General features: G+C 37.4%; 1 protein-coding gene across 9 annotated transcripts in view; it reads right to left on the bottom strand.

Moving 5' to 3' along the window:
- The window catches only part of LOC123529339 (bromodomain-containing protein DDB_G0280777-like), a 272,760-nt gene that overhangs the window by 114,204 nt on the left and 133,205 nt on the right, over positions 1-25,351 (bottom strand). For all 9 annotated transcript variants that reach the window (XR_008366691.1, XR_008366692.1, XR_008366693.1 and 6 more), the window contains 2 exons: positions 9,251-9,420; positions 6,612-7,768 (listed from right to left, as the gene is read on the bottom strand). Coding sequence is in view for 6 of the 9 variants with exons in the window: in XM_045309646.2 (XP_045165581.2) it covers positions 6,612-7,768; positions 9,251-9,420 (1,327 nt within the window). In the remaining 3 variants the exon portion in view is untranslated. The remainder of the gene's footprint in view (positions 1-6,611; positions 7,769-9,250; positions 9,421-25,351) is intronic.

The raw sequence follows: 25,351 nt of genomic DNA, 5'->3' as shown, positions 1-25,351 counted from the left end.
TTTACAAACAAATTGCAAAATGAAAGTGAAAATAGAACTGCCAACATTACGAAAATGCGGCTATATTTCAATATTGATGTCCACTACTTGGAGTACATAGAATGAATATGTTGGCCATGCAAGTAGCCTAAATCCTAAATTTTTAATAAGAAGTTTGATATTTTATACAAATATGACAACAGACAGTCAAGTACATGTAAAATAAGACATACATTCTTGTTCAAAGAGAACAAACACTTTATATATAATAATAGCATCTTCAATTTCATTACTTTGGTATATTTTTTTATGAATAGAAAAGATATACGAGGCATTATAACCTAAAATAGAATTCAACGAGACAGTGATATGAAAGTTCTTTTACTTGAACCTAAAACTTAGCAAAAAAATATAATTCTAACATTATCCTGGTTAATTATGAAATCATACAATATATATGTGTGTATGATATCCCATTTGTAAGATTTCTCATTTAACAAATAGTGTTCCATCCAATCTTGTAGGTTTTCATATATACGGTTAAATTAAATCATGCGCTGTAATATTTCTGCTATAGTCTTCTACTGACTTCCGTTGATCTTGAAAAAACTGATCGTTTAGAAAAGCAGTGTGTACGTTATCTACACAGTTTTTCCACGAAAAAGCAGTTGGACGAAGTGTTTGAGAAAAGTACAGAGAACTGATGGCAGATGCTTTGTGCAGAAGAAAGCACTCATTTTGCTGTCTTTGACGCTATTTATCTTATAAAAATTCGTCAAGTAATAAGGAAAATATAGGCAAAAATATTACCTGAATCAAGACGTTTTATAGCGTATTTAATATCCAAGTCACGTGGGTTGGCCACCCTGAAGAAACATCCATGCCAAGTTTCATCAAAATCCATTCAGTGGTTTTGGAGGAGATGTCTTTTAAACACATTTGTTGACGACAGACAGACAGACAGACGCATGCATGCATGCACGACAGCATGATCACAATAGCTCACCATGAGCATTGATCAGGTGAGCGAAAAATTAGGTCAGTAGGTCAAGGTCACAGTTAGGTGACCCTTTATCACTTGGGATCATCAGGTTATTATAATTAAACAGTCTAGGAAATATGATCTGATAATTTTTCAAGTATTCTTTTCACCCCAGAGGCATAATTTGAACAATCCTGTTAGAGGTCCACTACACAATGCTACATACCAAATATCAAAGGCCTAGGCCTTGAACTTTCAGGCAAGAAGATTTTTAAAGATTTTTCCTATATGTCTAGGTAAAACTTGGGACCCCCAGGGCAGGGCCTCTTTTCACCCTAGGGGCATAATTTGAAACATCTTGTCAGAGGTCCACTACATACCAAATATCAAAGGCCTAGGCCTTGAACTTTCAGACAAGAAGATTTTTAATGATTTTTCCTATATGTCTATGTAAAACTTGGGACTCCCACGGCAGGGCCTCTTTTCACCCTAGAGGCATAATTTGAAACATCTCGTTAGAGGTCCACTACACAATGCTACACATGTAAATATCAAAGGCCTAGGCCTTGAACTTTCAGACACTAAGATTTTCAAAGTTTTTTCCTATATAAGTCTATGTAAAACTTGGGACCCCCTGGGTGGGGCCTCTTTCCAACTCGGGCATAATTTAAACAATCTTGGTAGATGACCACTAGACAATGCAACATACCAAATATCAAAAGCCTAGGCCTTGAACTTTCAGACAAGAAGATTTTTAGAGTTTTTTCCCATATATAAGTCTATGTAAAACTTGGGACCCCCGGGGCAGGGCCTCTTTTCACCCCAGGGGCATAATTTGAACAATTTTCATAGAGAACTATTACATGATGTCACATGCCAAATATCAAGGCTCTATGCTTTGCGGTTTTGGATCTTTGAACAGTTTTGAAAGGGTGCCACCCAAGGATCATTCCTGTGAGTTTTGTGTTAATCTGCCCATAGGTTTTCAAGAAGATTTTTTTAGAAAATGTTGACAGAGAGACGATGCAAGATGGACACTGAGTGGTCACAAAAGCTCATCATGAGCCTTTGGCATTTTACTTTTGCATTAAGTAACTGCACAAAGAACAGAAATTATTTGGTCATTGTGCACTGGATGTCTGACGTTCTGACCTCAAATCAATAATTATGGGTCATTTACCAGTCATAAGTAACCTCTATATCAAATGTGATCATAAAAAAATCTGGCAAAAAAAGTACTTCTGTTCAGAGTCAATGTGACCTTGACCTTTGACCTACTGATCTCAAAACCAACAGGGAGTTTAGTTGCTTCTTTGAACAAATTTCGTTGCTAAAGCTTCAAAAACAAACTGGTTGAGTAGGTCATGGTAGAGATTATTAAAAATTACTGAAATCCGTTAAAAATGGTACAGGTGGTCCAAATCTCTTTGCTGTACCTTCAAAAACAACAAAGTAGGTCAGTAGGTCATGGTTAAGAATATTAAAGGTAAGTATTCAGGTTTTTTTTTTAGGAATTTGGGAAGACGTTGGGCGCTAACCAAATGGGGAAAAATCACGCGAAAGAGGCCAATTTGGGGAAAATTTACAATATTATATACGTCATGTAATACTGCTTTTACACTGTTCATTAGTCATTAGATTTTTTTGAAAGCAATTCGTATTTTAATTTATCCTATTTCAGGGATCAAATTTAACTTTTTTTCCCAACTAACAATTTTTTGCTAGTGCCATTTTTTCCACTAGCAACATGGTGGGTTCCACCTGCAATTTTTTAGAGGCTGTTTTACGTGCTAAACTTATTAAGTTGTTTTGTTGGTGTTTGGTTTCATATTAAAAAAGTTGATGTTCAGCTCCGTTTCCAACTTTTTCACGGTTCGAACAGGCCGGGACTTCCTGGTTTCGGAAGTACGAACCAAAGTACTTGATGATTCTTTGGACTTTTGGCTGAACTCGGAAGATTTAAGTTCTTTCAGGTCACTGTCCGTGGTGTTGCTAGCATTTTAGGTCTCCCTGGTCTTTTTTCGCCCCCAAAAAACTTGTAACTTTCCTCTCCATTTTCGCAGTTGCCAATCACCGACCAAAACAAAAATAAATATCATCTAGATGCTTATTTAGATATCCGATAATTTCATTGTATAACAGCAACAAGCGTCTACAAGCGGTCACGTGATTATTGGTAAAATAACTACCCCAAAGGAGCTTTTAAAGAGCAAAGGACAGTTTGAGCGAATTCGTCGATTTTCAAACATGATCGCAAAAATATTCAAGTGCCATTATTTCCTACTCACATTTTTTTTTTTATTCTTACTTGAATTTCGTGAATTAGTGATCACTAAATTCGATCCCTGAAACATAAAAATTGGAGACAGATTGGGGGAAAATTGATTTTTTGGGAAAAAATTTCCGAGGGGAAGATGCCGACTATCGGTGTCACTTTCTTAGTAAATAAAACCCCTGGTATTGAAATCTGTTTCAAACATTATATATGTGGTACAAATTTCTATGCTGTAACTTCAAAAACAAGAAAGTAGGTCAGTAGGTCACGAATAAGACTATTTAAGATGAGTGTTGAAATCTGTATCAAACATTATACTTGTGGTCCAAATTTCTTTGCCACTGCTTCAAAAACAAATAAGTTTATGTAAAACAAGGGACCATCTGGGTGTGGCCTATATTGACCCCAGGGTCATGATTTGAACAATCTTGGTAGAGAACCACTAGAGCATGCAACATAATAAATACCTAAGCTCTTGGCCTTATTCCTTAAGACAAGATTTTTTTAAAAAGATTTTTCCCTATACATGTCTATTTAAACAATATGCGCCCCCCTCCCCCTCCTGGGGCGTGGCCAGTTGACCCAAGGCGGGATAAATATCAAAGCCCTAGGCCATGTGGTTTTGTACAAGAAGATTTTCCCTATAAGTCTATATAAACCATGTGACCCCCAGGACGGAGCCATATTTGACCCGAGGGGGATAATTTGAACAATCTTGGTAGAGGACCACTAGATAATGCTACATACCAAATATCAAAGCCATAGGGCCTGTGGTTTTGGACAAGAAGATTTTCAAAGTTTTCCCTATATAAGTCTATAGAAACCATGTGACCCCAGGGCAGGGCCATATTTGAACCTAGGGGGATAATTTGAACAATCTTGGTAGAGGCCCACTAGATGATGCTACATACCAAATATCAAAGCCATAGGGCGTGTGGCTTTTGAAGATTTTTCTATGTACAATCAAGTAACCCCATGGGGCGGGGTCAATTTGACCCCCGGGGTCATGATTTGAACAAATTTTGTAGAGGTCCACTAGGCAATGCTACAAGTGAAACATCTAAGCTCTAGGCCTTCTGGTTTATTTTCAGAAATTTTTTGAAGATTTTCCTATGTAAAATCAAGTGACCCCTGGGGCAGGGTCAATTTTGTAGTGATGGGCAAATCGGTTAGATTTGCCAACCAATTAATCGGCATAATCGGACAAGCCAACCGATTCGATTAATTGGATATAAGCGGATAATCGGTTACTCTAGTTGCACATCTATATGTTCACCTCACAGTGAATGTTTTATGTCATTACTTAAGAAATGAACCATACAGACATCAACTATCCTATTTCTATTGTATCCCTTCATAAATACTATAAGTTCACAGCATAAAAGTAAAACATTTGTGAAGATAGTAAACTTCAAATCAGGTACTCCTCTTAATTTCACCAGGGACTTATCCAGTGATATTGTGTTATTAAATTAAACTTATTTGGAGCAAAAAAAAGTATCAAAGATTTATTAATTCTTAGCTAACGACTAAAATGATTTCAATCCAACAAAAGCAAAAAATGAAAATACATGTACCTTTGCTAATATGCTTGCGTAAGTCTTACGGCATGCAATGCATACTGCCATACTAATGTCAAGAGTTTAGGTTGATGGTTTTCCCGGCTTAATTTTGTAAAAGCCATATATCTTCCAAAATCTGGGTGATCACAGATGACTTTAATTTCTTTCGAGACTTTGGAGAAGCCATTTTTACGTAGGGTAGTTTCCCTTGGCGTAAAACTGCCCCAAAGAACCGTAAATACCAGAAAGAAAAAGGTAAGAAACAACTAAATTATCCGCTTAGGTTGCAAAGTAATTAATCGGTCAGGGAAAAGTGGTCGGCGATCGCGCTCAGGAAAGCAACGCAGACGATTATTCGATTGTCGCCGATTGTCGGCCCATCACTACAATTTTGACCCCGGGGTCATGATTTGAACAACTTCAAGAGGTCCACTAGGCAATGCTACATGTCAAATATCTAAGCTCTAGGACTTCTGGTTTTTGAGAAGAAGATTTTTTAAGATTTTCCTATGTAAAATCAAGTGACCCCTGGGGCGGGGTCAATTTTGATCCCGGGGTCATGATTTGAACAAATTTGGTAGAGGTCCACTAGGCAATGCTTCACACCAAATATCTAAGCTCTAGGGCTTCTGGTTTTTGAGAAGAAGTTTTTTAAAGTTTTTCCTTTCGGTTGCCATGGCAACCAGAGTTCTGCATGGAATTCAATTCTTTGAACAATTTTTGTAGAGCTTCACCCAAGGAACATTCCTGTGAAGTTTGGATGAAATTGGCCTAGCGGTTTATGAGGAGATGTCGTTTAAAGTAAAGTTTACGGACAACGGACGCCGGACAGTGAGTGATCAGAATAGCTCACCCTGAGCCTTTGGCTCTGGTGAGCTAATAAAAGCCCTAGGACCTGTGGTTTTAGACAAGAAGATTTTTAAAGTTTTTCCTTTTGGTTGCCATGGCAACCAGAGTTCTGCATAGATTTCAATTCTTAGGGCAGTTTTAAAAGGGGGCTGCCCAAGGATCATTCCTGTGAAGTTTGGTGTAAATCTGCCCAGTGGTTTTGAAGATTTTTTTAGAAATTGTTGACACACGACGCACAACGGACATTGAGCGGTCACAAAAGCTGACCTTGAGCCTTTAGCTCAGGTGAGCTAAAAATGGGGATAATTCATGAAATATTTGTGTGAGAGATATGTTGGGTCAAATGTTTCCATAAGAACAAAGCTGAGAGAAGTCCATGCTAGGATACTACAGACCAAGTTTAATTTAATCATGACATGTAGTCTTAAAGAAGATCTGTAAGTATTAAGTAAAATTGTTGAAGCAGGATGATAAAGGCCAGACCATCCATTTTATGATCTATACTAACAGCTCACCCTGAACAAAATTCAGTTTAGTTAATGATAAACCAAACATACAAAAACAAGGAGCTGCATTTTCAAAATGTAAAATCACGGCCTCTATATTGTATGACCAAAAATGTCATTTTTTGAGGTTTTAAGTTTAAAAGTATCATATGAAGTTCAAGGTCAACTATATATATATGTCTATTTGTAGTTCTTGCCATAAGGTTTGTTGAGTGTGAGTATGAACTAAATTGGGTCATTTATGTGGGTTGTAGGACCAAAAATGTGTTTATTAAAGTTTTCAGTTTGAAGGTCATATGAGGGTCAAGGTTATTTAAATATAGATCAGTGTGTAGGTCTTGCCACATGGATTAAACTAAATTGGGTCATGAATGTGGGCTGTAGGCAATCTGGTTTGAATGGATGGACGGACAAATGGACAGTTTAATCACTATATGCCGAAAAAAAGTTTGCCATACCTGATTTGGAGTGTCTCGCCAATTAATACAGAGTTCTGTTTTTGTTTCCTCAGGACTGGTCCTGGAGAAAGTTCATCATGAAAATCAAAGATATTCTTTGGACTAACAACCTCACTGCATACAGTGCTTGTTTGAAAAGTATCTAAAATTTCTTTTCCTTCAGATGATGTTGTGCTACTGTCTGTTTGTTTCCTTTCATAATCAATACTGTTCTTATTACAACCCATTTTGACAATTTGGCAACTATCTGTATTTCTTTGACTTGACTGTTTATTTTCATTTATCGGTTTATTTCCAGGTTTGGGAAAAATATTATTCCCTGACCTTTTTCTCTTTCCACCTTTCTTCCTACCGCGTTTCTTCTTATGTTGTTTCTTTAAATTAATAGAATGCACAGCTGTATTACTGATTTGATCTGCAGTTTCACTGCTGAAACATGAATCTACAAAGGTATCATGTGAAATTCTTACTGACTTCTGTCTGCCTGTTGTAGCAGGTTGTATGTTCTCATTTTTACGGTATCTATTCTCAAGCAATCTAGTCTGGGCATGTCCATCATCCGAATGTTCATATGCCTTGATGGTTTGAACAGCATCTTTTGCAGTCATCGTGGTGTCCTGTGCCTGTTTTCTCTGTGGCAGCACAGTAGCTATGGGAGATGGATTGGTCCTACCAAATAATGTTCTACTATTCCAAGAAGTTCCTTGTAGAGGTCGAGGTGACAATAACCCCGGACCATTCTTGAACATTGTCCCACGGTCTCTTCTTCGATATGTACTGCTTTCTTTTATGTCATTTCCATTTTCCTGCAGATCACAAATATTTTGTAAAATGTTATTTACTGCATCCTCTTCATTGCTTCTTGAGTTTGCTTCTTTCTGTGGCATGTCATTTTTCTTTTGTTGGTTTTCAATTTCAGTTTCAAGTCTTTTTATTTCCGACTGATGGTAATTGTGCAGTTCATCTAATTTATCTTGAATCATTTTTGGGACATTTTCATTCTGCCACGGTCTTGTATCTTTATCAGAAACACACTTCTTCAACTCATTTAGACAGTTCTTGTTTTCATCTAAAACTTGTTTCTGCTCCTTTGTGAAAGTTTCTAATGTCTGGTTAATTTCTTCATGGATTATTTTTTGTTGTTTACTATAGAGATCCTAAAAAAGGAAATGTAAAGCCTTTTTCCAATACTAGGATGTAACTGTATGTTCTTTAAGAAATAATAAGTATCAAAATTAGGTTTATCCTAGAATAACCTGAGTTTGGAGTTCTTGTGCGTATGAATATATCACAAAGGTCGAAGGCCTGAGTGATATATTTCTACGCATAAGAAAGACAAACAAGGTCACTAGGTTGTTGTGGGTCTTTAAAACAACAAGTACAGTACAAACTGCTACATTTGCCCAATAAAAAGTTTAGACATTTACATTTACCTAATATATCTAGATACAAGACAACTGACTCCAATACCTATTCTTCGAAAAGTGCAGCTAGAAAGCTGAATGACACATGTGCAGGCTGTCAAGCAGTGAACCAGAAAAAGGTAGGGCTTAAAGTAGGAGCAATTTTTTTTTCAAAAGTAGGGTAAAAGAAGGGATTTTGTCAAGTGACGGTAGGGCTTTTGCGGCACTAATTAATGAATTACCCAACCCTTTTCTTCAGTACTTTTAAGCACTTTATGTGTATTTTTCACTAGGTCAAGGACCATAATTCAGGCCTAGCTGAGTGAAACCCCAAAGAGAACACCTGGCGCACAACTTCAAATTCTTTGTAACAATCCTCGAGGTCAAGTACATGGGACATAAACTTTTCTTTTTCTTTAATAAATCAAGGGCCACAACTCTGATCTTGCAGAGTGAAAAAAAAAAAACAACAAAGGTACGCAAAGTGACATATTGAGTAATATTACTACATGGTTTCATAACAAACAAGAGCTGTCGGAGGACAGCAACGCTCGACTATTCAACAGCCTTGTCAATTGAATGAATACAAAAGTTGAAAAAGGGGCATAATTTTGTAAAATGCAAAGTAGAGGTACTGAACCTCTGTACTGCATGTCATATCATGACAGTGAACAAGTGTGTGAAGTTTCAATCCTTTCCAATTTGTGGATACTGAGATACCAGCTAACATACAAAAACTTAACCAAAAACTGCTAAGTCAAAGGGGCATAATTTTGTAAAAATGCCAAGTAGAGTTATGGGACCTTCACAGGGCATGTTAGATCATGACAGTGAACAAGTGTGTGAAGTTTAAATCCATTCCAATTAGTGGATACTGAGATATCAGATTACATACAAAAATTTAACCAAAAACTGCTAAGTCGAAAAAGGGGCATAATTTTGAAAAAAAAAGAGTAGAGTTATGGGACTTGCTTAGTGCATATCAGATCATGACAGTGAACAAGTATGTGAAGTTTCAATCCATTCCCATAAGTAAGTACTGAGATACCAGCTTACATACAAAACCATAACCAAAATCGGGACGCGGACGCCGACACATGGACGAGTCCAATAGCTCTACTATTCTATGACTAGTCGAGCTAAAAAGTAACTAATGCAGAGGCTGGTGCTAGGGCAAGTGGTATAGCCCTCCTTATTTTTGGAAAATCTGTTGAAATAACAGATGAATTTTGATACCTGACTCTGCTTCATTATTTGTTTAGCCTGCTCTGTTGACTGACATTTTATATATTTTTCCAGCTCTCTTTGCTGAGATTTACCAAGTGCCTTCAATTCAGAATGCTTTCCATGCATCTCATCTGCCTTGTACAATATTTGACTAAGACCCTCTGTCATATCTGCAAAACCTGTAATAATGTTTCATTATTTTTTGTATTATACATAAAACAATTAGGATTGCCTTATCAGTAAACAACAAGAGATATTTGAAGAACATGCATGCACCCACCCCCCTATTGAGGAGGGGATGCATATGGGTCGTCTGCAGTTTAAGCCCAATTTTCCTACCAAGTTAGGTAGGTTAAAATGGGCCAGATGCTTCTCATGTTACCATGCAGCAACAGTTTTCAATGTTCAGGTCCTTGTGACCTTGATCACTGAACTATTGACCCAAAAAACCAAAATGGGTCTTCTACTTTAAAAGCCCACTCATGCTATCAAGTTTGAAGATACTGGGTCAAGTACTGAGCAGAATTCATTTTCAAGGTTCAGGTCCCTAGTGAACCCAAAAACAACAAGTGTCATTTACTTTATAAACCCAATCACTCTATCAAGAATGAAGGTTCTGGGTCAAGAGGTTCTCAAGTTACAGAGCAGAAATAGTTTTAAATGTCCAGGTCCCTGTGACCTGTTGACCCTAAAAACAACAGGGGTCATCTACTTAATAAGCCCAATCATGCTACCAAGTTTGAAGATAGTTGGTTAAGTGATTCTAAATTTCTTGAGGGGAAACCATTTTAGGTTCAGGCCCCTGTGACCCTGACCTCTGACTTTCTTACCAAAAAAAAAAAAACCAACAGGGTCAAATACTTCATAGGCCCAATCATGCTATCAAGTTAGAAGTTTCTGGGTCAAGTAGTTCTCAAGTTATTTAGCAGAAACTATTTTCAATGTTCAGGTCCCTGTGACCTTGGCTTTTGACATACTGACCCCAAAAATAGGGGACATCTACTTCATAAGCCCAATCACGCTTCCAAGTTTGAAGGTTCTGGGTCAAGTGGTTCTCAATTTATTGGGCAGAAACTGTTTTCAAGGTTCAGGCCCCTGTGACCTTGACCTTTGCAATACTGACCCCAAAACAATTAAGGGGTCATCTACTTTGTAAGCCCTATCATGCTACCAAGTTTGAATATTCTGAGACAAGGGTTCTCATTGAAGTTATTGGGCAGAAACTATTTGCTCTACTGACAGACAGATGGACGTGCATGATTTTGGTGGTGGGCATGGCTGGGTCACGAGGAGTGAGATGGGGGCGGACAACTTTGCATGTTGATAAATATTCATGGAAGGTTTAAAAAAAATTTAAAATAAAGAATGAAAACTTATCTTTTTTATTTTGGGGGGGGGGGGGGGGGGGGGGGGGGGGGGGTGACCAAGGCAAGGGGTTGACCAGGTGTGGGTACACAACTTCACATGTTTATAATAAATGTTCATGGAAAAGAATGAAAGAAGTTAATGAAATTCTACCAAATGGTAAGTTTGTTTCATAGTTCTAGGTCAAATATATCACAAGTTATGAAGCAGAAATTGCCATATTTATAGAAACCTATATAGCTAACACTAGAAACTTCTAAGGGCCATAACTCTGGTGTTACTTGGGCAATCTGACTAAAAATTGATGGGCCGCATATTCTCATAGTGGTGAACATGTATATTAAGTTTATTTAAATATTCCCAACCACTTTGTAGATATGGCTCCGGACGGACGAAGGGACAACGCCAAAACTATATCCCCCTGACAAAGTTGGGGGATAACAAAGAAGCTAAATATCTGATATCAGTTTTAACTGCAGGCCTTTTTTCTGCCTATCCCAGAGGTCCAAATATAGCAACACAAAATGGGGGGGGGGGGGGTGTAATGTAGATTGTTGCAGTGACTGGATATAAAGGTGCAAGGATCTAAACGAAATTATCTTTTTTATTGGGGGGGGGGGGGGGGGGGGGGGGGGGGGGGCATTAACGGGTGGGAGTGGGGGATGGGTGTGTAACAGGGCTCTGGAAATTTTGAAAACTCAACAGGTCCAAAAGAAAATTACGATATCCGCATTACCCCACCAACCGTATTACCATGTACACTATATTTGTAAAAGAAATTAGTATGTCATGCATTAAAAATGATTTACCGGTCACCTCGAGTTACCATAGAATGAAAACAGTCATTCTGTTTTATATGTGATTGTTACTTTGTTTAAATTTCGATGTTTTTTCCGAGAAAATACTTGCAAGGATAAAATTGCCGAGGCATTGTTTTCTTGGCACCGTGTACCTAACTAGTCTAAAAGCCAACGCATGTGACTTCGGTACTGTATACACCGCAGGTACTTTGTGATGTTTCCTCATTATTTGAAGGATTTTTATAAAATACAATGCGTCAAAGTGATTTACTCGACACATAATATCTGCCAAACATCCTCAGTATTTTTAGAATACTTTGCCACGGACCAAATTTGTACATTATGTGAACGCTGAGATCGAATTTCCCGTTTGTATGGTACCAAAAGGTCACGTGGGTTGGTCGTCCTAATCATGTACTGATCAATCTACACGGATATTTCATTTCACCGGCATTGTACTTCAATAAGCAACTACATTTTATTAAGCTATAATGTTCTCTTCTGATGTAAACAAACGTTTTTTTTAAGACGATTTGATAAACTGGCCGGTTCGCCACTCCAGTTTTCTTTATAATTCGGGTTTGCAAGTCCATTTTTTAGTACAGTCGGATTGCAAAGATGATTTTCTGTACTTGTTTCAACTAGACTGCCAAATGAATCATGCAATTTCTACAAATCAAGTAATTATAAAAATTATTAATATCGTTTTCCCGTGTGATGTCTCATTAAATCCAATGACCATTTGTTTCTTTTTACCAGTTTTCAAACATAGCCTTTTGAAATAAAACAATCCGTCGGCTAATGGTCTAAATAAAAGAAGTGGGTCCCCGTCAAAAGCATTTGGATCCAGTCAGAAGCATTTGGAAACCAGTCTAAAATGTTTAATACATTGCAGTCGGCTGCCTGCGAACATTAAAGGATGTGCCGCGTGAGCACTGTTGTGTCACATGCTAATTACGGACTGATTACCAAGGTGACAATCAGACCGTTTGACACATTTATTATCTGAGAGAGCGATTAAAAATATCCTGCTTGGCAGGTGATCATATATTGAGATTTCAAACCATAATTTATACTTTTTCTCCATTTTTACCAGACCGTTTTTTTCTTTTTTTTTTTTTTTTTCACTTTACAAATCGGTCTGAAAAGTCAAAAATCGGTCCAAAACTGACAAACCGGCAAATTTCCGGAGCCCTGGTGTGTAATGTAGATTGTTGCAGTCCACACATAATCTCATCACTACTTGCCTATATTCCAAGTTTAAGTCAATACCTTTAATAGTTTTTAAGTTCTGCTCTGAACAAGAAATACGATAGGCAGATTTGAGCTAGCTGTAACCTTGACCTTTAATCTATCACCCTGATTCATGGTGTATCATTTCATCTCCACCTACCTACATCCCAAGTTTGAAGTCAATGCCTTGAATGTTTATTAAGTTATGCTCCAGACACTAATTGTGATGAAAAAATTTGACCTTTCAGCTCAATCTGTGACCTTGACCTGAAACCTACAGACCAGGTTCATGTGGTCTGCAAATCATCTTATCGCCACCTACCGAAAAACCAAGTTTGAAGCCAATACCTTCCATGGCTATTCATTCATGTTCCGGATGCAAGATATGATGGCCAATTTTGATCTTTTAGCTCAATTTGTGACCTTGACCTACAAAGCCAGTTCAAGCGCTCTGCACATTGTCTCATCGCAATCTAACTATATCCCAAGTTCAAAGTCAATACCTTAAACTGTTATAATGTTATGCTCCTGACATGAATTTTGAAGGACAGACAGACAGACAGACAGACGCATGTGCCATCACATAATATGTCCTGTTTTTCCAAAACGGGTGTATTAAAATCCCAATCTAGAGCTGTAGTCTGCATCAGGAATTACCTGGCATTCAGTGATTATTTTAGCATGGAAAATTATTCAAAATGGGACTCCCTACCTAGCACTTGATGTGACAGATAGAGGCCACTATTGGAATAAGGCCAGAGGCAGAAATATATAATCAATAGAGCATGATCTTCCATTCACTACCGTCACACCGCTGTTTAAAAAGAAAATTACTGGCCATGAAACAGTGAACCATGTGACCCATACCTATAAAACCAGTGTAGCACACTATAAATCATCATGATGAACACATGGGAGGGACAAAAAAATTCCAAAAGGGAGGGTTGATTATATATTTGGACCTCCGGCATAGTCCCCCATCTGTCACAACAAGTGCTAGGATGGGGGTCCCATTATTTTCGTAATGGCCTCCTGCTTCAAAATATAATCAATTGCACAACTTTAAAGAGATAGAGACAACATAATAAAACAAGAGCTGTCGGAGGACAACATTTGACTATTCAACAGCCTTGTCAATAGAATGAATACAAAAGTCGAAAAAGGGGCATAATTTTGTAAAAATGCGAAACAGGGTTATAGAACTCAACCTGCACAGTGCTTTTCAGCTCATGACAATGACAATGGACAAGTGCGTGAAGTTTCAATCCATTCCCATTAGTGGGTATTGAGATACTAGCTTACATACAAAACCTTAACCAAAAACTGCTAAGTCAAAAAAGGGGCATAATTTTGTAAAAATGCAACGTAGGGTAATGGAACATGATACTGCATGTCAGATCATGACAGTGAACAAGTGTGTGAAGTTTCAATCCATTCCCATTAATGGGTACTGAGATACTAGCTTACATATAACAAGAGGGCCATGATGGCCCTATATATCGCTCATCAGAGTTGATCTGGCCTACTGACCTAGTTTTTGACCCCACATGACCAAGAGTTGAACTTGACCTAAAGATCATCAATACAAACATTCTGACTAAATTTCATAATGATTTGGTTACAACTGTGGCCTCTGGAGTGTTCACAAGCTTTTCCTTTGATTTGACCGGGTGATCTAATTTTTGACCCCACATGACCCAGATTCGAGCTTGACCTATAGATTATCAAAACAAACATTCTGACTAATTCTCATGGGTTTCAAACTGAAATTGTGGTCTTTAGAGTGTTGAAAAGATTTTCCTTTGATCTGGCCTAGTGACCTTGTTTTTGACCCCACATGACCCAGATTCAAACTTGACCTAGAAATGATTAAGACAAACATTCTGACCCAGTTTCATGAAGATTGAGTCACAAATGTGGCCTCTAAAGTGTTCACAAGCTTTTCATTTGATTTGACCAGGTGACCTAGTTTTTGATCCAACATGACCCAGATTCGATCTTGAGCTAGAAATCATCAAGCCAAACTTTCTGACTAAGTTTCATAAATATTGGGTCACAACTGTGGCTTCTAGAGTGTTCACAAGCTTTTCCTCTGATCTGACCAGGTGACCTAGTTTTTAATCCAACGTGACCCAGTTTCGATTTTGACCTAGAGATCATCAAGACTAACATTCTGACCAGGTTTCATAAAGACTGGGTCACAAATGTGGTCTCTAGAGTGTTCACAAGCTTTTCCATTGATCTGACCTACTGACCTTGTTTTTGATCCAACATGACCCAGATTCAAACTTGACCTAGAAATTATCAATACTAATATTCTGATCAAGTTTCATAAGGATTGGGGCACAAATGTGGTCTCTAGAGTGTTCACAAGCTTTTCCTTTGATCTGATTTACTGACATAGTTTTTGACCCCAAATGACCCAGTTTCAAACTTGATCTAGAGTTTATCAAGACTAACATTCTGACCAAGTTTCATAAAGATTGGATCATAAATGTGGTCTCTAGAGTGTTCACAAGCTTTTCCTTTGATCTGCCCTACTGACCTAGTTTTTAACCCCACATGACCCAGTTTCGAACTTGACCTAGAGATCATTAAGACTAACATTCTGACCAAGTTACATAAAGATTGAGTCAAAAATGTGGTCTCTAGAGTGTTCACAAGCTTTTCCTTTGATCTGCCCTACTGACCTAGTTTTTAAACCCACATGACCCAGTTTCAAATTTTACCTAGAGATCATCAAGACTAACATTTTTCTGACCAAGTTTCATCTAGATTGAGTCAAAAATGTGGTCTCTAGAGTGTTCACAAGCTTTTCCTTTGATCTGACCTACTGACCTAGTTTTTTAACCCAATATAACCCAGTTTCAAACTTGAGCTAGAGAACATCAAGACTAGCATTCTGACCAAGTTTCATAAAGATTGGGTGAAAAATGTGGTCTCTAGACTGTTCAAAAGCCTTTTCTTTGACCTGACATACTGACCTAGTTATTGATTCCACATGACCCAGTTTCAAACCTGACTTAGAGAGCATCAAGACTTATATTCTGACCAAGTTTCATAAAGATTGGGTCACAAATGTGGTCTCTAGAGTGTTCACAAGCTTTTCCTTTGATCCGACCTACTGACCTAGTTTTTGACCCCACATGACCTAGTTTCGAACTTGACCTAGAGATCATCAAGACTAACATTTTTCTGGCCAAGTTTCATAAAGATTGGGTCACAAATGTGGCCTCTAGAGTGTTCACAAGGCAAATGTTGACACACGACGGACAATGACCGGTCACAATAGCTCACCTTGAGCGCTGTGAGCTAAAAATTTAACCAAAGACTGCTGAGTTGAACAAGAGGACCCTGAAGGCCCTGCATCGCTCACCTGAAGAAAGTAGGTCAGTAGGTCACATTCATGGTCAATGAAGTCAGTTTTAAGATCGGTGTGCAAAACTGTACATGTCATCCACATTTCAAGGCTGTATCTTAAAAAACAACAAGGCAGTCTGAAAGACAGCTATATCCCCCGCCACTGCTATGGATAGTGAAAGGGTAAACCCTTGACCTTAGGCCGTGACCTGGACCTTGAACTGACATGGCTGACTCATGAATCCTGTGCAATGTCTTGATGAGGTGATCATTTGACCCAAGTTTCATGAAAATCCTTCACGGGGTTTAGGAGATACAGAGCTCAAACCTTTGACCTTGAGTTGTGACCTTGACCTTGAGTTGACATGTCTGACTCATGAGTTCTTGATGAGGTGAAAATTTGACCCAAGTTTGATGAAAATCCTTCAAGGGGTTTAGGAGATATAGAGTGGACAAAAAATAGAAGGCTCAAACCTTTGACCCTAAGTTGTGACCTTGACCTTGAGCCGGCATGGCTGACTCATAAGTTCTGCATATAGTTTTGATGAGGTGATCATTTGACCCAAGTTTTATAAAATTCCTTCAAGGGGTTAAGGAGACAGAGAGCGGACACGTAATGGAAGGCTAAAACCTTTGACCTTATGTTGTGACCTTGCCCTTGAGCCGGCATGGCTGACTCATGAGTTCTGCACATCGCTTTGATGAGGTCATCATTTGACCCAAGTCTCATATAAATCCTTCAAGGGAATTAGGAGATACAGAGCAGACACAAAATGGGAGGCTCAAACCTTTGACCTTCAGTTGTGACCTTGACCTTGAGCCGGCATGGCTGACTCATGAGTTCTGCACATCGCCTTGATGAGGTGATCATTTGACCAAAGTTTGATGAAAATCATTCAAGGGGTTTAGGAGATATAGAGCAGACACAAAATAGAAGACTCAAACCTTTCACCCTAAGTTGTGACCTTGACCTTGAGCCAGCATGGCTGACTCATGGGTTCTGCATATCGTCTTGATGAGGTGATCATTTGACCCAAGTTTTATAAAATTCCTTCAAGGGGTTTAGGAGATATAGAGCGGACACAAAATGGAAGGCTCAAACCTTTGACCTTGAGTTGTGACCTTGACCTTGAGCCGACAAGGCTGGCTCATGGGTTCTGCACATCGTCTTGATGAGGTGATCATTTGACCCAAGTTTCATGAAAATCCTTAAAGGGGTTTAGGAAATATGGAGCGGACATAAAAGTGTTACGGACAGACGGAGACCATTCCTATAACCCCCAACCACTTGTGGCGGGGGATTAAAAAAGTAGGTCAGTAGGTCACATTCCACATGACCCAGATTCGAACTTGACCTAAAGATCATTAAGTTAACATTCTGACCAGTTTCATGAAGATACAGTCATAAATGTGGCCTCTAGAGTGTTAACAAGCTTTTCCTTTGATTTGACCTGGTGACCTAGTTTTTGACCAAATCTAACCCAGATCCGAACTTGACCTAAAGATCATCAAGGTTAATATTTTGACCAAGTTTTATTATGGTATGGTCAAAAATGTGGCCTCTAGAGTGTTAACTAGCTTTTCTTTTGATTTGAGCTGGTGACCTATTTTCTGACCCCACCTGACCTAGATCTGTACTTGACCTAAAGATCATCAAGGTTAACATTCTGACCAAGTTTCATAGAGATATTATCAAAAATGTAGCCTCTACATGTTAACAAGCTTTACATTTGATCTGACCTGGTGACCTAGTTTTTGACCCCACCTGACCCAGATCTGACCTTGACCTAAAGATCATCAAGGTTAACATTCTGACAAAGTTTCATTAAGATATAGTCTTAAATGTGGCCTCTAGAGTGTTAATAAGCCTTACATTTGATTTGACCTGGAGACCTAGTTTCTGAATCCACTTGACTTAGATTTAAATTTGACATGAAGATTGTCATGATTAACATTCTAACCAAGTTTCATGAAGATACTGTCACAAATGTGGCCTCTAGAGTGTTAACAAGCTTTTCCTTTGATTTGACCTGGTGACCTAGTTTTTGATCCCAGATGACCCAATATCAAACTCATCAAGATTTTATTTAGAGTAACATTCTGACCAAGTTTCATTAAGACTGGGCCAAAATTGTGACCTCTAGAGTTTTAACAGTCAAATTGTTGATGACGACGACGATGACGGACGGACGACTGACGACGGACACAGGGCGATCACAAAAGCTCACCCCTATGCGCACTTTGTGCTGAGGTGAGCTAAAAAGGGGCATAATTTTGTAAAAATGCAAAGTAGAGTTAATGAACCTATGCACTGCATGTCATACCATGACAGTGAACAAGTGTGTTAAGTTTCAATCCATTCCCATTAGTGTATACTGAGATACCCAGCTCACATACAAAAACTTAACCAAAAACTGCCGAAAGTCGAAAAAGGGGCATTATTTTGATAAAATGCAAAGTAGAGTTATGGAACCTGTGCAATGTAAGTCAGTTTATCACAGTTAATAAGTGTGTGAAGTTTCAATCCATTCCCACAAGCGGTTACTGAGATACCTGCTTACAAAAACTTAACCAAATCGGGATGCTGACACGGATGCGGACGCCGACGCACGGGTGAGTGCAATAGCTCTACCTATTCTTTGAATAGTCGAGCTAACAAATAAAGGAGGAAACTAGTTTCCAAAAAAAAACAAAAACATTTACTTATTGACCCACAATATACTACACATATAACGAAAAAGTTCATCACAAAATTAATAAGCTGCATCAAATGCATACTCAAAATGTAATGAAACAAGAGCTTGTAGAACACAAAATACCCACCTAGATGCATACAGTAACTGTACAAGGAACAGAAATTATTTGGTTGGCTGATGTACTGACCTCAAATCAATAATTATGGGTCATTTACCATATAAAAATTTAACCAAAAACAGCTAAGCTGAAAAAGGGGCATAATTTTGTAAAAATGCCAAATAGAGTTATTGAACCTATGCATTGCATGTCATATCATGACAGTGAACAAGTGTGTGAAGTTTCAATCCATTCCCATTAGTGTATACTGAGATACCAGCTTACATACAAAAACTTAACCAAAAACTGCTAAGTCAAAAAAGGGGCATAATTTTGTAAAAATTTATGGTAGAGTTATGGCACCTGTGCATTGCATGTCGAAAATGGGGCATATTTTTGAAAAAAAAATGCAAAGTAGAGTTATGGGACCTGCACAGTGCATGTCAGATCATGACAGTGAACAAGTGTTTGAAGTTTCAATCCATTCCCATTAGTGGGTACTGAGATACCAGCTTACATACAAAACCTTAACCAAATATTTCTAAGTCGAAAAAGGGGCATAATTTTGTAAAAAAGCAAAATAGTTATGGAACCTGTGCTCAGCGCAAAACAAGTCCAACTCAGATTTTTATAATTTTTCAGGAGAGCTAAAAAACTGTTTAATTTCACAATAAATGTGTATATATCTATGAAACTTTAGGTATTTGCTACAAATATATTAAGATTTACAGTGCAGGGTTTGATTTCATTGTAAAAAATATTTAAATATTGCTTTTGATAATTGGTCTTATTTTGCACTGTAATTTTCAGTGCAAAATAAGTCCAACTCAAGATATTATATTGTTAAGACAGGTCAGGAAATGGCCCAAGATAGTCTGGTTTGCAAATAAAATTAAGTAACTGTAAGAGGTGATAATAGCAAAGTATATCTTGAGATCTGCAGTTTTATATGTTCTTACAAAGTGGAAACAAAGATTAAACACACTGATAAACTATATTACAATAAATTTTATTATTATCACATAAAATATACAAGTGCTTGCAGTTCCTTGGAAGGTAACTGTAATGGTTAGAAGGGTAGACTATTTTACCCTGTAGTGCCAGAAACATAAGGTACACAGCAAAAACAGTTCTTGGTGTTGTGTCACTTTATATGCTCACACATTATATATAAATATCTCTTGATAAAGCGAATTTAAATTTCATTATGTCAGTTAATGATAGTTTATCCTTATTACCATTCAATTTCACATTTGTACAGAAGTTAAAAATCCAGAGCTGTAGTCAAATAATAAAGTTTAAAAATGACAGTTTGTAAGTTTTTGTTATTTGTCATTTTGGTGTTTTTTTTATAACAAATTAAAGCATACAATATGTCAAGTTACTAGTAATAAATTTTGCATCTTGATATCCATTGAAATGGACGTCCATGGATACTACAATACCCATCTAAGCCCAAGTAGCAATATGTTTTATTCAGAATCATTATCAACAATATCATCTTCTGATTCATGTCTCAGAGAGAGAAAAAAAAATGATGATGAACACTGGGGATGATGTTTGATGTGCACAGTTGCTCTAGAGCTCTGTATTTGGCTGAAGTTATTTTTGGCAGATTCTTTCCCTTCAAAGCATACATCTTTTTGGGGAATGGGAGGTTGAATTTTTCAGAGCTTTTAGAATCTGCACTAATGCAGACGTTCCTTACATTTAAGTTCACATACACTCGAAAAATCTTGATACGTCAGGGCGACCATCTCTGGATCTTTTTTGTCAAACGAAATAATTTTAATCTTCAACCATTTCATTTTATTGCCTTCAGTATCATACTCCAGGTTTTTTACTGACTGAGAAAGGGTTTTAAAGTCCAGAAAGTCTATTGTGTCCATTTCCTTGACTTGGTATGGCTTTCCTGTGTGGCGTGCCATTCTGATAGTTGCTGCCCATTGAAGTGTTGTATAGACAGACTTATTTCTGCTAACATTTTCAATAGCTGCATGTATAAAATCGTTTTCATTTTGTGTGTAACCACGCTCTAAAAATTTGTGTTGCAACAAATCAAAGTTAAGATGTTTTTTTAGCAAAACACCCCTTACAGAAGCAAGCATCTGCGGCGTACATAATGTGTACTTGCTGCGTACATGCCGCGAACTCAGTAGTACGCCAGAGAAGTACGTTTTACATACACCGCATGCTGCGTACATGCTGCGTACTATTTCACAGAGTACACAGCATGTATGCAGGAGACAGTAGTACACAACATGTACGCGGCACAGTGATTGAAATTTTCAGAAGTACACTTCATATACACAGCAAGAAAACAGATTTTTCTAGCAACTCTGGTTATAGATTAGACAATCATGTGATCTCTTTGGAGCATGCCCAGTAATAACTTCCTGTCTATTTGAAAATTGGAGCTAAAATGACAACATGTAGTCTCTTAAGAGTAAAATATACTAAAATAAAGGACTAACATACAGTATCAAATTTTTTTAAGTTGAATTTACTTTTTGTATTTTAACTGCAGCAGAGCTCATTTGCATGTCAAAAGTGTACTACAAACGTATTACTGGTGTATATGTGGTGTATATCCTGCGTACTATTTCAAGTCCAAGAATTTAGTACACATCATGTACACAACAAGTACACCACATATACGCAGTAAGAGAGTACAAGGCAGGCCCTTTTCTTTGGTAAGGGACAACATTGTAACAAAGAATCGGTTTCTATTCTGTCCTCTGCAGTTATCAGAATTAAATTTTCAGTTGCACTATTAACTTTATTTCTAGTACTTGGACAAGTTGCAATTGCTTTGCTTCCGCGCCCTGACAGACCCCATGCCACAAAAAACAGAAACCGTCTTTTGTTCCTATGTCATAAACTGTTAAGTTAAAGGAACACAATTTCCGACTGTAGTAGAGCACAGATTCATTGCTGTGTGGAGTTAATAGTATTTGCTGCAAGTCAAAACATGCTACAGCTAGCTCCTTATCTGTATGGCACTTTTCTTTATCTTCAGCCTTCATATTCCTTGCCAAGTTCTTCCATTTCATATGAAGTTGATAGCTGTTTTCCAGTGCAACTTTTTCAACTTCACTTGCATTTTGGTATCTTGGACACAAATCACATCTGTCTTTGATCGGCTTATGTAATGCTAAATTAAAACTTGTGTCAAAAACATGGCGATACATATTCTTTGATACTGTCTGAATGTTATTTTTTTCACAATGGTTTACATACAGTGAATACATCTTCTGTACGCTAAGATCAGACTCAAGATATTCCTTTTTAGTGTCTTTTCGACAATAATGTGATTTTATCCTTGGGAATGAACAGATATGCTTTTAATGGGTGGACGGATAGCTCAGGGGTTTGCACATTGGCCTTCCAATCCTGAGGTCGGGGGTTCCATCCCCGGCAGCTACTCGGGAATTTTCAGAAACGCTTTTCAGTGTTTCCCACCCAACTAGAGGTGTACTGGTCAGGAACCCAGGCAATCCTTGCGTGTATCAGTGCTATACACTGGGCATGTTAAAAAACCAGGCTGTCTATTCGCAACGAGCTAGGCTAAGTTAGCCGGACAAGCCTGTATCTGATTTCTGATCTCTCTGTCACGGGGGCTTTGTCTCACTCTGTCCCTCTGGTCAGATCGCTCTTTGTCTGTACTAGCAGAGGATGAATTATGCGCCCTGTGTGGCTGCATTTGAACTATGTAAAGCACCTTTGAACGTGAAATTGATCATGAAAAGGGCGCTATATAAATCTGGTAAAATAATGATAATAATAATAAACTTCTGCAATCTGCTCAGCTGGATTCTATTTGGCCAGTTTTCATGTTTTCCTCGCTTGTCTGGAGACAGAATACCACTCACATTGTTTTCCTTTCCAGAGCCCTTTTTCAGAGCTGTGTCCACCCTTGTATGGCTGATGTCAAGAGTATCAAGGAAGAAGGTTTTGCAGATCGACTCTTCAGAATTTCCGTTGACTTTCATGTACCATGTCCTCGACATTTTACGTACTGGTTGAGAGGTTGTTGTCTTAACTTTTTTCTGTTTCTGGGAAACCCAAGAGGCAATATAATCTCTTTGTCTGTTTGCATCACCAAGGCTCCAGAACTCATGGAAAATGTTTTGTCTTTCATCTTTTTTGATATTTTTGTGGCAGGCAACCTTTTTTCAAGATTCAAGCTCTTGCATGTTTTCTCTTTGTGGATGTATACCACTGGCCACTGTTTCATAATCTTTTAGCAACATTCCTTTTCCATGTGCTGTCATTTCTTATACGTTTCCTTCCCCTGCTCATTTCTAGTGGGTGAGCAGTATAGGTTTCATGTTCTGATTCTTCACTGCTGGGCAAACATGTATTGGTTTGAACTTGTGTTAGCCTACCACGAATAATACTCAATGGTGTATCCTCATCGGAATCTTCTAAAAGGTCAATAGCCAAGTCATTTTTGTTTAAAAGACTTTGTAGAATTATACCATCAATGAATGAGTCATTCATCATTTTTTGTTTGTTTTTTTTCTTCATACATGAATATATTTTCATCTTCTTCCTCTGATGAACTATCACTCTCTGTACAGCCTTCACTTTCAACAGAATTATCATCTTCACTGACACTGTCTAATGTCTCTTTACTTATTTCACAGATCTTTTCCTTGAGATTATCGTCTATAGTGTACATAAAACAGTCATATTCACCGTCACTGATTTCAGAAAAACCTTCAAAATCACTGTCACTCGAGTAAAGTGGAGAAGTCAAAGAGATTGTTGTCCTTTCAAATACTCCTGGCCCATCTTTTGGTAGCGAAGTTGCTGCTAGGTGCCAAATAAACTGACTCAAGTGTAAAACATAAGAGTGCTTCGTTAAAATTGCTGTTCCATCTGCACACGACATTCCTAATTCATTGCGGCTGTGTGGGTCAAAAAGGTATAAGCTGTTTGTTGTTTTCAGAACAGCCATTGTATAACATCCTATGGTCAAGAAAGATGTAGTCCCTATTTGATTAAAAGAGTCTTCTAGTGTCATGAAAGGGAATTCTGTTACACTGCCACTTAAGGTCCCACTATATATCTGATTAATTTTCATGACATAAGACATACCATGAAATGTCATTTCACTTGGTAGTTCTGATACAAGGAAATAGTCATCTGTTTTGTGAACTCTGCTGCGTGTACTGATGTACATGGAGTCTCCTTCTTTAAGGATTGTATGAACAATGAATATTAAATATTCAAACTTTAACTACTAATAATATATTGTGTATCAAGGATTTGACTTTTATAATATTATATTGATGAAGATTTGTTTCTTTCATATTTGGTCAGAAAAAATGTGAATGTTTTTATTACAAAGGAATGTTTCCCTTCTTTTCACTCAACATTCACATTTCTTAATCACTTGATATCTTAATATCTGCAGCATGTATTTTTATCTAAATAGAGAAGTTCTCAATTCATTTGAGTTATTTAATACAATCAAAAGTGGTAATAGATAAACTAATTTTCAATCTGTCCAATTCAACTTATAACCTGTCAGTTTTAATATAATACCACTAAATTAATAGTTCATGTATAATGAAGTAATTTAAAACATTGATGTTGTTTCTTATTAATTATGTTCATAAATACATTTTAATAATAGTTCATTATTGCATTAGTTAGCTAGACATTACAACTGTTTTATATCATTTTGAATATTCTGTTTCATGAAAAGTTTAACAACAGTAAGTAAAACCAGACTAACTGGATAATAAACTGATAAAGATATGCTTCAACTCTGCGCAAAACAAGCCCAACTAAAGATGGACTTGCTTTGCAATACAGAATTAGCCAGTACAAGATAGACCTTTTTGTTAATTAGGGATTATGTAATAATTAATCAACATCTGAATTTCATGATTTTAACGGAATATGTGTTTCATCTTACTGTAACAGAATATGCAACAAGAGGGCCATGATGGCCCGATATCGCTCAAATGTTATCATTGCACTTGAGGACAAGAAGGTCCTCAGAAAAAATATCTAAGTCCAAAGGACAGGAACAACAAAGGAAAGAAATTTAACCAAAAAGAAAAAAAAATTCTTACAAGGTACAGATATGTCAAAATACACCTAAAAATTGGAGGTACCATCCATGTTGTACCACAGAAAAGTGGTCTCGGTTTTTCCCTACGGCCAATAATAAAAAAGTTACTAAAAATAAGCTATTTACATTAACATAAAAGGGAAGTAATTAAAAAGAAAATTATTGTAAGTGAACAAAAGAAGGATCTGCCAAATAAATCTGTTGACATAAATGAAATTTCAGATCAGTATCTTCATTAGTTACGGAGATATACCCATTTTAATTTGAAATAAAGGGAGGTAATTTGACATAAAATCAGTCCATAGTTATCTACCCTGATTGATTCAGTCCAACTAATGATAATAATGAATTTTCAAATAAGTCCTGTAAGTACTTACTGATATAAATCCATTTTGACTACAATCAGGGGAGGTAATCAGATATAAAATAACTGGAACCTACGATTGGATCTGATTTGTCATGGAATCCAAG

The sequence above is a fragment of the Mercenaria mercenaria genome, chromosome 13 (assembly GCF_021730395.1).
Source record: "Mercenaria mercenaria strain notata chromosome 13, MADL_Memer_1, whole genome shotgun sequence".
In the NCBI taxonomy this organism is placed as follows: domain Eukaryota; kingdom Metazoa; phylum Mollusca; class Bivalvia; order Venerida; family Veneridae; genus Mercenaria; species Mercenaria mercenaria.
The sequence above is the reverse complement of the archived record's forward strand: the minus strand, read 5'-3'. Positions and strand labels throughout refer to the sequence as shown.